Raw genomic sequence first — 16,379 nt, forward strand, 5'->3', positions numbered from 1 at the left:
CATCTATTGATGAATGACTTTATATTTATTGTATCGTATTTATTAGAGATAAATATAAAAAAATAGGGTTAGTTTGAAAGTAAGTAACTATATTGGGGTGAGATTCAATTAAAAATGCTTTACATTTTTTAACGGAGGGAGTATAACTTTTTTATTTTATTTTATTTTATTTTCATTAATAATTATAATAAATTTTTGTCTAGAAATTTAAATAAGAAAAAATTAACAAGAGGTAAAACATTAATAATCAAAATTTTAAAATTTGTCTTATATTAAATATCAAGGATAAAAAGTCAAAAAAATATCACATGAGAGAAGAGAGTAGATATTTCCTGTTTTTTTTTTAAAAATCTGAAGACAGCCGACAATGATTAGTTTAGTTAATAAAATTTGATACGTAATCTATTGTAAGATCAAATTTTATTATTGATATAAAAAATATTGTTTTATGAGTCCAGAGATGTTAAGTTTCCTTAATAATATAAGGAAAGGGGAAAAGAGGCTTGTGAGTAGCAAGGCATCATGTTACATACAGCTGGTTGTTGCCCGTCCTTTTTTTTTTTTTTTAACAAACTGGCTGTTGTGCTTTATCTTTGTCAAAAGTGAATGCAAATGGACTCTTGAAGGGACCGAGGAACCTTGTCAAACGTGAATTTCCGGAGTAATTCAATTAGTGCGGACATGAAGGGATTGAAAGGGGTTCCAGTACCGTAGAATATGCATGGATTGGGAAAACGTCAAGTTTCGATGACTCATCGTGGGGCTACATGTTACCGTCTTAGAACTCTTCAATTATGGAACCGTGTTTAAAGTGATCAATCACTTAATTTTTATTAAATCAGCTGAATCCTTAAAATGTAAGAAAAAAAATTAAGAAACTTAAACATAAAAGAGAGTTTGGATGAAAAAACTTAAAAGTTTAAAACTTTAATTATTTTTTTTTGTTGTTTTCAAATGAGGAATTGTAAGAGTATTTATAGGCCTCTCTCTTTCTCTAAAAAATTCTCACCTCTTTAATAGACGGTAGAGATTAATCTAATCCTGCGATTTATATTCATTCTCTAGAGTGTTCCATAAAAATATCTACAACAAATATCTAAATATTTATAAAGATATTTCTAGAAACTAACCTTCAAGCTATGTGTGAAATATTTTAAAACATCTTAGATTATTCTAGAATATTCTAGATATATTCACCTTCCTTCATAAATTTATAGAACTTTTTAAAAAATTTTAGATCTTTTTAGATTTTTCTAGATAATTTTAAATTATTCTAAATACTTTTAAAATATTTTAGAATATAACTCTTCCTGAATATCTTAGATTCTCTTAAAAATCTCTCCATGATCCTGGACATCTCCAAAAATATCATAATCTTATAATTTTTTTTTTTGGACAGAGATTGTGACATACAGCTGGGGAAAGTCAAATAATGGATGCAAGAAATCAAGATTTTAAAGATATGGTGGGCCTGACGCAATAATTTGGGAAAGGGAGGTCAAAAAGCTAAATATGAGTAGGCCCCTGATGGCACTAAAGTAAAAACATTAGCAAGTTCAAGCCCCATTGCAGAGAAAATATACCCCTACAGGGAAGGATAATAAGAAATTGGGCCGAGTTAGCAACTAAAAATGTTATAATTTTATTAAAATTTTTAAATTTTTTTATTATTAATAAACTATATAAATGAACAAATTATCTTCATTAAAAATAAAATGATAACAAGTTTTATTTAAATAATAATAATAATTTTTCTTATATTCACAATAATGTAATAACAAATCATAATTTTGCATGTTAAATTTCTAATTTATTGTTACATTATTATGAATGTGAGAAGAAAAGTTGTGATTATTTAAACAAAATTTATTATCATTTTATTTTCAACAATGACAATTTAATTATTTATATAAATTCATTAATGATAGAAAAATCTCTAAAGACTTTAGTAAAATTATGACATTTTAAAAGATTAAATTATCATTTATATATTTCAGAGAAATTTTATTGTCATTTTTTTAATGAAAGCTTCATCTTTACAATCTATTTTCACACTTTATTTGTTGTACTGTGGGTAATTAATATGCTTAGCTTCCTCAAGATATCCACAGCTTAGCTTGAAATGGTGTTCTTGGATTATTTGCAATCTGAAAGGAAGAGTGTCGGGGGAAAGTATTTTGATGTGATAATGCAAAGTATGGAGTTATAGTAATGTTAGATTCATAAGTACGCAAATATTAAATGATTAATCTCGGGGTCTAATTATAAATGAATCAAAATGCTTCAGAGACATGAATTGGTGGTGTGGAAATAGAAAAGAATCAAGAAAAACAAGAAAAGTTTTACGTTTAATTATTTTTAAATTTTTTCCATTTTTTGTTAATATTAATTATTTTATTACTATTTTTCATGAAATATATGGATCTTAGGATTATCACGAAATTTTTTAAATTTTTTTGAAATTTTAAATTAATTTTTAATGTGTTAAAATAATTTATAAATGTTAATATATATATATATATATATATATAATTTAAAAATGATTTCTATTTATTACATTATTTTGATTACTATTTTTCATATAACATATGGATCTTATGATCATCTCCAATTTTTTTATGTTTTAAATTTTTTTTAATTTCACTTGAAATTTTAAACTAATTTTTGCTAAAGTGTATCTTTAGTTATTTAATTTTACACAAATTTTTATTTTGATCTCCTAATTTTATAAAATATTTTTTAATTATTTAACTCTAACACCATTATTTTTATCACAAAAAAATTTTATATTAGAATTTCAAATAGTAATAAAATTTTTAAATATTAATATATTAATTTTAATTTTTAAAAAATAATAATGGTTGGCACAAAAAATAATCATTTTAAAACAATGGTGTTAGGGCAAAGGACAGAAAAATACTTAATAAAATTAAGAGAACAAATTAAAATCTCATATAAAATCAAAGGAATAAAAATATACTTTAACCATTAATTTTTAATATGTTAATATATATAATTTAAAAATGAGTTATACAATTATTTTGATATTTTTTTAATAATTATTTTATTTTATTTTTGAAGTTGGGCTAGGCCCAGTCGAAACTGGCTTATGTATATTGGGATGATTACTGTGACCTTACTTGTTATGCATATCGGTTTACGAGAGTGGCCTTAAATGTAGATAAATTTTCAATAAAGATCCCTTAACTGTATTAATAGAAAATAGAACCTTAAAAATTCTAAAAATTTACTGCAATCCAAGGGTACTTAATTGAAATTAAAATGATGAGGGGAATTTACCAGGATATCCTTACTGAAAGGTAGTTTATTAATAGAAATTGTTTATTTCCTTACGTACTACTGTTTATTATCCTATATTAAAGTGTTCATTTTGTTATTATCTGTTGTTTATGCATTATTTTCAATTGGTTTAATTCCAAATGTTATCATCATGTTAATATGAGTTGTTTGTTTTTTCATTGTCTATTATTTATCCCTTACTTTTAGATTTACATTTTTAGGGTTGTCATCATGCTAATACGATTTGTTCATTTCTCTACTCTCTGTTGTCCATTATCTCATATTATGTTTATTCATTGTTTTGTTCATTTCTCTACTCTCTATTGTCCATTATCTTATATTATGTTATTCATTGTTTTACTGTTTGTTTTTAGTTGAGAGTGTGACTGAGAGGGGATGAGGGACAATCAAGTAATTTTACTCAACATTTTAATCTTATTGTAGTACCGTTGAATTGCAGTGAATTTGTAAAGTTTTTGGGGTTTTCTTTTTCACTCACTATGGTCAAGAAATATTTTTTTAAAAAATTTAAATTTATGTGACCAAATTTTTTAATAATATTATAATATAAACTCAATATACTCTAATAAGACTGCTCAACCAAAAAAATAATACGAAGTCTTTGAAAATTTTATTCATTGAATTGGAAAAAGCATTGACATGTTAATTTCATCCATCATTTTTTAATCACGATAACCTTTTAATTCTTTTAAGCAAAAAGTAAAATAAAAAAAAAGGTAAAACTCTTTCATTGTGAAAGGTAAAAGGAAAAAAAAAACTTTTTATAAAAAAAAAAAATCATATATCCTGCATCACCAAAACTATTGCACCGAAAATGAATCAACGATTATTATATTCACATAAAAATAGAGTAGTCAAAGTCAGAATGTACTTGTTAAGACTATTTGTTCAAAATCACATATATTAAACTTCTTCTTGTGTCTCTGGGCGTGCGAAGTAGAAAGCGATTGAAGATATTAAAGGAGTACATGAAATGGTAATCTTAATTTACGTGAAAACGAAGGATACAAAAATTGGACGACAATTATCACAAATACTAATCGAATTCATATCCACCTCCGTAATAGTAAGAGTCATGTTTGTCATCATCTGTGGCTTCGCTTTATTGTCGTTACCGCCTTCTTCGACTGTGCAAATACGAGAAAAATTGCAAATCCCAAAATCAATTTACAATAAGCATTTACCATATGTAAAAAAAAAAAAACATTTCATAACTATAATAGGGTCAAAACTTAATTATATATCAACTACATCTTTTCAAAAAGAAATTGGAAGAATGACGGAGCACATAAATAAAGTCAAAAGTAAAAATGAACAAAAAATTTGAAGTTGCGTAGAATAGCTAGAAAGATATCGCACCTGTCACCAGAGAAGAAAAAAAGCTCTCATGCTATCAAATATGCATACCTGCGTATGGAGGTTCGAAGAGCAGCGAGTGTGGTTTCGGAGAACATGGGGCAACCCTCAACTACAAGTTTGAATAGCTCTGGAAGTGGGCTGTCGTAGAACCATTCCTCTTGGATTTCAACTTCACGACTAAAAACTCCCTCCAGCTCAGAGCACTGTGTTATGTCTAGACATCCCAACAGTGGAAGATGTTGAGTAGAGGGCAGAGAGGGGAAGAGCCATTTCAACTTTCTGCATTTACTGACCCAAAGCTGTTGAAGTTGTGGGAAGCAACAGACGGAAGAAGAGGATGCATTTGGAAAGTGAGGCTCTGATGACATTATTTCCTCCAGCTCTTCACAGTCTGACATGTTTAGATACCGCAAACATGGAAGGCTTCTGATGACAGTGTTGGAAAAGATACACTTCAATTTCTTGCATCCTTTCACCTCTAACGAACTAAGATTTTGGAAGCTGATGAAAGTGGGACCCTCCCATACACACACGAGGCTCCCTGAAGCAATCAAACGCAAGGATTTTACGCTTGAGGTCAAGATCATCCCTTTTTCTTCATCTACAGGCAATTGTCTTCTAACATCTGCTATAGGTTGGAATTTTGAATTTTCAGTAGAAACCTGCGAGAACTGCAACTTCAATTAACAAAAAGAATAATTTATTCACATCAATTAAGTTTCATTCTAAAAGTTTTTATTTCTACCTAGATTTAAAAAGATGATTCAGTCTATTGAAAATAGAAGTTCAAGAATACCGACCTAATTTTATACACATTCAAATGTGTTTATATCAATGTGTGATTATTGCAGGCAAAACAGATATCAATTTCTAATTAGTTTAGTTTACTATAAAATAATTTCTCATAAAAATATTTCTAATCACGCATCTATTATATTTTGATTTTTTCCTAGTGTCCCTACATCTCATTGCAACTTGAAAGTTTTCTATATTGAAAATCACTTATTTTTTGAAAAAAAAAAATATTCTGTAAGTTTCTATCATATTTGTTTAAACATTTGAAAATTATCAGAATAAAAAGAAATAGACTTTTGATTTTTTTTTCAAGAAGCTAGTTTGAGTAGTTTCTAAAATAATCTCGTTCAACACATGAAAGAACATGTTTTTAAAATGCAGGAAGCTAGTAGATATTATAAAATTTAAAAATAGCTGAATAATAAACCATTTTAATAAAAAACTAAATCAAGAAAAATATTATAAAATTGAAAAATAAACGAACTAATAATTATTATTTTTATTATAATCAAGCATAAAATATTAGCTAGCCAAATGGTATATATTATTCCATCTCATTTTGAAAACTCTAATCAACATGATATAGAATATTCTTTCTTACCAAAATTGTTCCCAATTGTTGAAGAGCCAATTCCAAACTTGAATCAAGAAATTTGGGGCAGTTGTCTATGCAGATGTTACTCAGTTGCACTTGAATCTGCATCCCTTGACAAACACTGATGAAACTTGGCAAATTTTTAAGCTCTATCTTCTTTAGGCTTGAAAGCATGATGTTCTCGCTGTAGTTGGCTTCATCTTCACTACTATGTCCAAAAATCACCTCCAATTCCTCACAATCAGATAAGGAAAGGGAACTTAATTTGGGAAGGCTGTTATGGACAATGGTGCTTACTGAGAATAAAAACTTCAACTTCTTGCATCGAGTCATTTTTAAGGAATGGATATATTGGAAGATTAAAACTTGTGTGGGAACAAGACCTCCTGGCATTTGCTCTTCCGATCTCAACATTTTTGAGTCGTCGGTTTCTTTTTGGTCATCATCTTCTTCGTAGTCATCTCCCATGACTTGAAACTCATGGTGAACTCTGGGACTTTGAATATCAGGTTGTCCAACATTTAAAATTGGGAGTAAAAGATTAAGAGCTTCATTATTATTTAATTGGCTCCGTTTCAACTCATATATCCCATCAAGTCTCTGTATATATCAAAGATCAAAGGAGCAGGGAAAGTATTATTAGTTCCTTGAAAAGATGAGGAAAAGAAAAAGGAATCAAATTAACCAATATCTTCATTTTATCTTTAATGTGGTTGCTTAACTTGTATGTGTAGGAATATAATATGCTTTCGTAACTATTTTGATTAAATTTATGAAACTAGAATCATGTTAAAACAAAGAAATATATAATGCATTGCATAGATGAAAGTTTTCCGCTCTCCAACTCCTGCCGTTAGAACTTAGAACAATCATTGATGATGATGATTGTCACATATAAAATATTGTATTGTAAGAACAATTTACCTCTTATATTGGTAGCACTAAAATAGTCTCTAGTTGATAAACTAAACCTTAGTTTTTCTGACATGTTCCATGTATATAAAATAGGATGAAAAATATATGCAGAACGGAAGGAAAAATTATGTGAAAATAGAAACATCTAAAAAACTACCAAGGAACATATATGTATGCATGCATGTAGAATTGTAGATATCTAGTCAATATTTAAGTGAAATTAGCTTAAAACTTTTTGAGCTATTTAAGCATTAAACCAGATGAAATTAGCTTAAATTAACAAAACATTATTCCAAAAAAAAAAACCGAAAACATTAAATATTCACAAAGCGTCAATTAAATTAATATACTGCAAAATAAAACAGAGACAAGATTTGCGGTATGGAAAAGGAAGCATATAGAGAATCACAAGTGTAAAGTATTACATACCTCTTCAGTCCACCAAATAGTTGCACTCGTAATTGGCATAAATTTTGGGCATTCATGAACCTTAACTTCGCAAAGTTCCCCTTCCCGTGTCTGCAAAGTAAACCCTTGGCAAACATTAACAAGTCTTGGAAGACTCCAAAGTTAACAAATAATATAAGGCAAGACGCAAAGAACAATTATTTCCATTAATTTTTAGATTGATTGATTTAGATTTAAATTTTGATTTGAATTTAAAATCTTAAATTTAAAATTCATTTATTTAAATTTTTTTGTTTGGATAGAATAAAAAATTTCAAATTCAAAGACAAAAAAAAAAAGGAAGATGTGAAATGAAAAGATGAGGAAAATAAGAGATAAGAGTGGCTAACATTTCAAATAACATCAAGTTTGTAAAAAGAAAAAATGTTAAGGATTTTAATAGTGAGGATATCACAGTAAATTGACTGTCATTTAATCCCTTATTTTATTTATAATTTAAACAGTTTTTCACAGTAAATTTAATTTTGACTCCTATATGTTATTTTGTGTAGTTTTTCATATAATAATCCCATATCAGTCAGAATTTTGAACAACTTTTGCATTGTCAGTAAGCTTTTCTAAGAATTAATTGATACAATGCATGCGTTATTGGCTTAATTATTAGAAAGGATATTGACAGCATAAGAAATGATGAAAATAATTTATGAAGCTACTCAAATATAATCTGATGCATTAGATGAGAGAGAATATTTTAAAAATACATGACGCACAAGTATATCATAAAATTTTAAAATAATTGAATAATAAATTATTTTAATAAAACAAAAATCAAGGAAGATTTCATAAAATTTAAAATTAAACAAACTAATAATCACTTTTTCATTATTTTAACTGAATATAAAATCATCTTTAATTACTTTAATATAAAAACCTCTACAAAATAAATCTCTTTTTATAAAATCTCTAAACTATTTAAAAGTTACTTATTTTTTAATCTTAAACAAAAAGATCATTAATTTATGCACTTCCAGCTAGCATAATGGTACATATGATTCCAATCCACATATTATTCCATGTCATTTTGAAGACTCTAATCAGCATGATATAGAATATTCTTTCTTACCGAAATTGTTCCCAATTGTTGAAGATTTTGCATCCCTTGATAAACATTGATGAAATTTGGCAAATTTTCAAGCTCCATCCTGATCAAGCTTGAAAGCACAATTTTCCCACTGTAGTTGGCTGCATCTTCACTGCTATCTCCAAAAATCACCTCTAATTGATCAGCCCCATTTATACACAAAGTGTATAGTTGTGGAAAACTAGTGGACATGGATATAGGGAAGAGTCTTATGAGCTTGTCGCACCTCTTAACCTCCAACCATCTTAGTTCTGGGAAGTGAACTCGATCATTAGACATGACCTGATATTCCTCATTGTCTTGAATTATTTCCTCCAATTCGTCAGAGTCACATAAAGTCAGGAAACTCAAATTGGAAAGGCTGTTATGAACAATGGTTCTTATTGAGAATAAAAATTTCAACTTTTTGCATCGAACCATTTTTAAGGAATGAAGATATTGAAAGCTCAAAACTTGTGTGGGAACAAAACCTTCAAGCATTCGTTGTTCCGATCTCAACATTTCTGAGTCCTTGGTTTCTTCTTGGTCATCATCACCCCTGACTTCAACCTCATCGTCAACTTTAGGACTTTGAATATCAAGTTCTCCAACAATTAAAACAGGGAGTGAAAGATTGAGAGCTTCATTATTATTTAATTGGCTCCATTTCAACACATACTGCCTTTCAAGTCCCTAAATATATCAAAGATCAAAGGAGCGGGGAAAGTATTATTAGTTCCTTGATCGAAAAGATAAGGAAAAGAAAACGAGATCAAATTAACCAATATCTTCATTTTATCTTTAATTTGGCAACCTAAATTTGTACACGTAAGAATATAAGATGTTTCCGCAATTGTTTTGTGTATATTTACTAAACTAGAAATATGGAATGCATTGCATGGATGAAAGTTTTCTGCTCTCCAGCTTCTGTTGTTAGAACTTAGAACAATAATTGATAATGATTATTGTCACGTAAATTATTATATTATAAGAACAATTAACATCTTCTATTAGCAGCACTAAAATAGTCTCTAATCGATAAACTAAACCTTAATTTGTCTTACGCGTTCTATGTACATATAATAGGATGAAAATATATGTAAAAAGGAAAGAAAAATTATGCAAAAATAGAAACACATAAAGAAATACAAAGGAATATTGTATTAACATGTGCGTGTGCAGATATCTAGCGCATATGCATGTGAAAGTAATGAATTCATTGGACCAGATGAAATTAGCTTAAATTAACAAAACATTATTCCAAAAAAAAAAACCAAAACTTTTTTATAAGAAAACCGAAAACATTAAATATTCACATAGCATCAATTAAATTAATATACTGCAAAATAAAACAGAGACAAGATTTGCGATGTGGAAAAGGAAGCATATAGAGAATCACAAGTGTAAAGTATTACATACCTCTATAGTCCACCTAATAGTTGCACTCGTGATTGGCATAAATTTTGGGCATTCACGGATGTAGACGTTGCAAAATTCCCCTCTCTGCAACTTAAACCGTTGGCGAACATTAACAAGTCTTGGAAGCTTTACAAGTGTTACTTGTTTCAAGTTTGGGAACATAATCTCCATTTCATTGTCAATGTCATGATCTTCAATATTAGAGCATCTGAAAATTTCTTCCAGCTGAGAAGAATTTAATATGGTCAAAGTGCTTAGTTGTGGAAGCATCGAGGTAGCAACCTTGATCATGAAAGATAAAACAAATTTCAGCTTGTTGCAGCTTTCGATTTCCAAAATCCTCAATTTCGGCAGACAAGCTTCAGTTATGAATACATTCTTCTCATTTTCTTCATTTCCTAGAAAAATTGCCTCCAATTCCTCACAGTCAGATATAGTTACCTTCCATAACATCAGAAGACTTTGACAAATATGAGCAGAGAACACAAATTTCAATCTTGCACATCTTTTCAAAGTTAAAGATTCAAGGTATTGAAATGTTGGAATATGTTCTTCAATCCCAGTCTGACAGAAGAAATTGCATTCTACCGTACAGTTATGAAGATAAATCTCTTCAATAACTGCCAATGGCTTGTATTCTTCATTCCTCAAATGAAGGCCCTTAAATTCCTGCAATTCCTTGGTGAAAGAGGGGAAGAAAGGGAAGAATAGAAAACAAAAACCATTAACACATTTCTCAAAAAACAATAAATCGGGATTTATTAAAAATTTATGCGTGCACTTGGAGTATTGCACTTGGAGTATTCTAGCATAGACTTAGTATTAATTTTTAGGTAATTTAAACACAAAGAAAAGTCGTATATCAATAAATTTCACAATAAAGTTGAGGAAAAAAGTATGATGATGGGCTCACAAGAGTGAATATTTTTGTGGGCCATAAAAATGATAAATAAATTGAATGACTAGATATTAAATAACAACATATAATTGCTTGATTATCCGTACGTTAAAATATTTTGCAATGACAGCGGTGGTGGAGTACAAGGACAAATTGGAGCACCAAATTAAGAGTGATAACAAATAATGTAAGGCAACACACAAAGAACAATTACTTCTATTAGTATTTACATTGATGGACTTAGATTTAGATTTTCATATGCATTTAAAATTTCTTCTTCTGTGTTTTTAAAAACCTTCAAAAAAAATATTACTTCTATTAGTATTTAAATTCCCTCATTTGGCTAGTATAAAAAATTTTAAATTCAAAAATGATAAAAAAAGAAAGAAAAATGTGAAACGAAAAGATGAGGAGAATAAGAGGTTAGAGTGGCTAACATTTCAAATAACATTAAGGATTTTTTGTAAGGAAAAAAATGTTACTCTCTCCATTCAAAAATGTAATGCATTTTTTAAGAAATTAAATGTTCAAAAATGTAAGACATTTTTTATTTTTTGAGGTATAATCATTGCTTTTTTTTAAGTGTCTCTATTGATAATGACTTTATATTTATTATAGGACATTTCATAGGAATAAATATGAAAAGATAAAGTTGGTTGAAAAGTAAGTAACTACTTTATTGAGGGTGAGATTTGGTTAAAAATGCCTTACATTTTTTAACAGAGAAAGTAGGCATTTTAGAAATGAGGATATTGAAGTAAATTGATTGTCATTTATTAGTCCCTTATTTTATTTATAATAAATAGTTTTTTATAGTAAATTTGACTCCCATATGTCATTTTGTGTAGTTTTTTTTTTTAAATTAATAGATACAATACAAGTGTTGGTAGCGTAGTCATTGCAAAGGATATCGACGGTTTAAGAAATGACGAAATGGAGCACAATGTACATTCTTTATTGATATTGGAAATTTTAATTTCACCTGCATAATATGCGGAGCACTTCTAAACCAAAAGCAAAATGAGTTTAAATTAAAATAAAATGATAGATGACGTTTGATATTTTCTTGACATCGAAATAGTAGGCATTTTATGAATGCAAATTTACGTGTCATTTTCCTATTTCATTTCTTATTTTAAATAACAAAAGGTGAAAGTAAGTACAAATTAATAGACTAGATCATCACTTAATATGCGTTGACATGAACACCGCTACTTGCTATATCACGCATGCTAAAAAAACCCATAATTACGCAAACAAGGATATTTAAAACAACTTCAGTTCTTTTAAACACAACATAAAAATAAAATTAAAGCATCAAAGAGTAAATGCATACCATATTTGGACAATCCCAGCAGACTACTTCCTTTAGAGATGGGCACCTTAGATGATACCTTTTTGAGCAAATCCTGACAAGATTTGGAAGATTTTTTAGGTTGAGATGTTCCAAGTGAGGGAGCTCTATCGGAGTCTCAATTTGATCATGCAATGCTTGTTCTTCCTCTCCCTCTAATACATTCTTCAATTCACTACACTCCTTTATCTCGAGCTTCTTCAAGGACAACAGAGTGCGAGCAACAGAGACAAGGAATATGTGGAGCAACTGAGGGCAATTGGATATACTTAGACTTTCAAGCTTTTGGAACAAGCTAAGAGGAGAAGGACCACGGCATAGTTGTTTTAGATTAGCCATATCCGTCAATTTTAACTCATCCAATTTTGGGACAACCACATCATTACAAAGAGTAGTTTCATCAATAATGCAATCTATCTCTGAACAGCATTGAAGATGGAGTTTAGTTAATTCATTCATGCCTCCCACAGCTTGAACTATATTAGGAATGAAAGTTTTGCAGCCTCCTTGAAGCTTGTAAAATTTAACTGAAGTTGCCCTTTGTGCAAGATCCTTGATTATTTCACCTAAGATAGAGACATTTAGCTTACCCAAGCATAAAGATTGTGTGCCTTCATTCCAAAATTCATTGCCATAGCCATGATCCCCCATTTCTAACTTGTACCTTTTCAATTTCGCCAAAGTATAGTCATAGCAACTTTTGCCTTTTGGATGCGGAGAATGTGGATAAACATACAACTCTTCTAGCTGCAAACAACTCCCTAATACTTCATAACAACACTCATCCATTGTACATGTTGATAAATCCAGCAACTTCAACTTCTTCAATTATTCAATTCCATTTGGAAGTTTTTCAAATTTACTACCTTGCAAGTCAAGAATTTCAAGTCTTGTAAGGCTTACCACAAAAGAGATGTCACCTAAATACCAACCTCGCAACCTCAAAGTCCGAAGATTAGACAGTTGTTGGATTGATTGAGGCTTTACCATCAATGAGGGAAGACGACTAAAATGACTATATCCTTTGCTAATAATAGCCACAACCTTGAGTCCTTTTGCACCTTCAAATGATGCATGTGATAAATCCAAGGATGAGGTTGAATGTAACAATAGAATATCAAGTTTTGGAGCATTCAATTGAGAAGGAAATTCAAGTGATTTCCATTGATGATACCATGAGCTTACTGCATAGCAATCTTTTACCACATCATCATCAAGAAATCCATTCAGTTCTTTTGCATAGTTTACTTTAATAGTACCCTTCATATTAGATGATATCCATAATGCTACATCACGAACCATGTCATGCATTTTCACACATTTTTCACCCTTGAGATTGAGAGAATACATCAACAATGAAGAGTCAATGAGAACACCTATAGCTGTTGTAACTTGGCTCCTTACTATTGCAAACGATTCAGCATCTTCACATAGGCCTAACCCTATTCCATATCTAAAAAGGTCTTCAATGACAATTTTATGATCTTCAGGAAACATTGCACACATCAAGAATAATGACTTGGCTTCTTTGGATTTCAAATAACTGTAACTTAGTTCGAGACAAGCAAAAGCATCTCTCACACTTTTATCCTCATGGTCTATTGGTTTTGAATGCTTCAACTTGTGCAGTACCACCTCCATCTCATCAAGTCCTTTTGCTTTCAGGCAAGTTCCAACAGCTACAATTGCAATGGGAAGTCCTTTACATTCCTTAGCAACTTCCCGTGCCACGACTTCTTTAGCACCACCATCAACATTAGCATGAGTTTGAAAAAGTTCCCAAGCTTCATCTTCTTCTAACATGCCTAACTGAATTACATTATTTCCACAATTCATCAATGTACATACATCTTGCCGGCGTGTGGTTAGGACAATTTTGCAATTTCTTTGATCATTTCCCCCAAAGGGAATCCCTATGTCCTCAAGATTCAGCTTAGCCCATACATCATCCAATATTATCAAGATCCGTTCTCCCCTCTGTAATCTTAGTGCTAATCTTTTTGCCCTTCCAATATCAGATTCTTCCTCCAATTTAAGTCCCAACATATCAGCAATTTCACCTTGAACTTTTCTGATTTCCAGGTTTTGAGAAATTGTAGTCTTCACAACTCGATCAAATAGCTTTGATTCTTTGGCTTCCTTCCCTACTTCTGTCACCAAGGTAGTTTTCCCTGAACCGCCCATGCCCCATAGCCCAATTATGGAATTGCCATCATCTTTTAATGCCTTCAGCAGATCATCGAAAGCCCTTTGCGTAGAGTTGAAGAACGTAAAATTGGGAGAAGAGTGATACTCTATACCTGGGATAATAGTAGGATGAGAAAATGGATTAAAATTATCACTTTCCATATTTAGCTCTACCATCCTTTGGGTTATCTTGGCCAACTCTTTGCAAAGACAATATCTCCTCCAAGTAGGACACCACCTTCTAAAGCAGCAGCCATTGTTGGCCTTTAGTTTTTCCTCCAACTTATCCAGCTCTGCTATGAGGTTCTTCACGTCACTCTTCCACTTGTTAACCTCACCATCAATCCTCTCAGTCTTGTTGATGGCCTCTTGAACACGTTCTTGCACCTTCCCTTGTGTGAGTATGAGCTCCCACTTTCTGACCTCAACATTTCTTGTGATTTTGCCGACACAGAACAAATATTGCAGCTGCTGTAAAGTTGGATCCACCAAATACTCAGCGAGTTTTGCTGCCACAGATACTGCCACCTCTGCCATTTTGAATTGATAGCAACCTGAAGGAGAGTCATTCATCATCGTCGAATGATTATTTCAAAATTTCATTTTGAAGAACTAAGGCAACTTTCAAAATTATAAAAAAGTTTATACTCAAATAAAAGAAGAAAAATCAATTATTCTTGCACAACTTTCTTGCTCTGGTATCTTGATTAGTTTTTGACCCAGCTATGTTAAGAGATTAGAGTAACTTCATTTAATGTTTTCTTTCTAACAGATCGACCAAAAGGTGAAGTAAAGAAGAAAAAATGTAGTCTACAAATGATAGCAGTAATTATTTGAAACTAACAAGCTACTAAATACTTTTGAGTTTTGAGAATTGAGGGCAATCACATATATGTATGGAAAAACAAAAAGAAACATGGTGGGGAAAAGACAGAAAAATAAAAATCTGAAAGAATAAAGTGATTCGGGAGAGATCTTGCTTCATTCATATACCTAAGATGAACTTCCACTTGCAAATTTTCAGAGAATGAGATGAACAGAATAGCTCTGCGATGACCAAATTTTCGCGTGAGATGAGTTGTCAGCTTAGTTGGAACATGAAAGTTAGGGGGTCAGTACCTGGCTAAGATGCTGCAGGCTTTGATCAGCAGGTTGGTGGGGTACATTTTCTATTTCCAAAAATTCAAAAGTGAAAAGGCAATCTCATAATACATTTTTTTCTTTCAAAGTTGTTACATGTATTTGTATTTGAAATTGAAATTTTAAATTTTCATAACCTTCTTTAAAATTTTACGGGTACTTATATGAATTTAATTTTAAAAAATTATCGTTAGCTTTCAAATGTTAAGAAATTATTTTAACAGACAAGAACTAAGAAAAATTTATTATTTTTTTATAATTTTTGAAGTATATTTATATCTATTCAACTAACAATTAAAATTAATTTTTTAATATTATTAGTTAAATTTATCATTTTAAAAAATTAAAAAAATATAACATAAAAAATAAATTTAAAATCTTAAATACTCTTAAATTTATAATTTAAAAGTTAATTTATTTTTTCACTCACAAAAATTACCGTAATTTAAAACAAGAAAAAAAAAAGTTATCTTCCCTAGGAGCAATAACATTAGAATGGAAGGATGTTTTTATTTAAAAAAAAAGAAGAAGAAAAATGCTCTTTCATTTAAGAACATAATACATTTTTAATTGAATCTCATTCTCAATAAAATAATTACTTACTTTTAAATTAACATTATCTTTTTATATTTATCACTATCAAACATCCCATGATAAATATAAAGTCATTATTAATAAAGACATTTATAAAAAAAGCAATGATTACATTTAAAAAAATTAAAAATATTTTATATTTTTAAATATATAATTTTTTAAAAAAATATTTTATATTTTTAAAGGAATGATATTGAAGGCATGATTTCAAAAGATAACCTGCATTAAAAAAATAACTTTGATGTCATCTCGTTTTATAGCATATCAAGTACCA

At 29.8% G+C, this 16,379-nt stretch overlaps 2 protein-coding genes across 3 annotated transcripts; both read right to left on the reverse strand.

The window, feature by feature from the left end:
* Positions 1-4,136: 4,136 nt before the first annotated feature.
* LOC129317714 (uncharacterized) lies at positions 4,137-13,118 on the reverse strand. 2 transcript variants are annotated; one of them, XM_054962077.1, is made up of 7 exons: positions 12,167-13,118; positions 9,933-10,610; positions 8,517-9,206; positions 7,415-7,504; positions 6,077-6,670; positions 4,729-5,342; positions 4,137-4,448 (listed from the first exon to the last, which is right to left on the reverse strand). In XM_054962077.1, the coding sequence occupies exons 1-7, from the start codon at positions 12,971-12,973 to the stop codon at positions 4,433-4,435; spliced, it is 3,489 nt and encodes a 1,162-aa protein (XP_054818052.1). In that variant the 5' UTR covers positions 12,974-13,118; the 3' UTR covers positions 4,137-4,432. The 2 variants fall into 2 exon arrangements, with proteins under 2 accessions (XP_054818052.1, XP_054818051.1); XM_054962076.1 differs by having other exon boundaries at positions 4,729-5,351.
* LOC129317715 (probable disease resistance protein At4g27220) lies at positions 13,013-15,449 on the reverse strand. The gene is made up of 2 exons (XM_054962079.1): positions 15,365-15,449; positions 13,013-14,925 (listed from the first exon to the last, which is right to left on the reverse strand). Exon 2 carries the CDS (start codon positions 14,906-14,908, stop codon positions 13,013-13,015), a length of 1,896 nt encoding a protein of 631 aa, XP_054818054.1. The 5' UTR covers positions 14,909-14,925; positions 15,365-15,449.
* Between the last annotated feature and the right edge of the window lie 930 nt (positions 15,450-16,379).

Source organism: Prosopis cineraria, unplaced genomic scaffold, assembly GCF_029017545.1.
Source record: "Prosopis cineraria cultivar Desert tree isolate PC_DT_omini unplaced genomic scaffold, ASM2901754v1 PC8, whole genome shotgun sequence".
Classification (NCBI taxonomy): Eukaryota; Viridiplantae; Streptophyta; class Magnoliopsida; order Fabales; family Fabaceae; genus Prosopis; species Prosopis cineraria.

Bases quoted from the DNA above. Each gene is read 5' to 3' on its own strand.
- LOC129317714 (XM_054962076.1), bottom strand. From the start codon at position 12,973: ATGGATGAGTGTTGTTATGAAGTATTAGGGAGTTGTTTGCAGCTAGAA. The intron at 9,207-9,932 runs GTATGTAATACT...TGATATATTTAG, and splicing joins CTATTAGGTGGACTATAGAG to GGACTTGAAAGGCAGTATGT. The intron at 6,671-7,414 runs GTATGTAATACT...TGATATATACAG, and splicing joins CTATTTGGTGGACTGAAGAG to AGACTTGATGGGATATATGA.
- LOC129317715 (XM_054962079.1), bottom strand. From the start codon at position 14,908: ATGGCAGAGGTGGCAGTATCTGTGGCAGCAAAACTCGCTGAGTATTTG.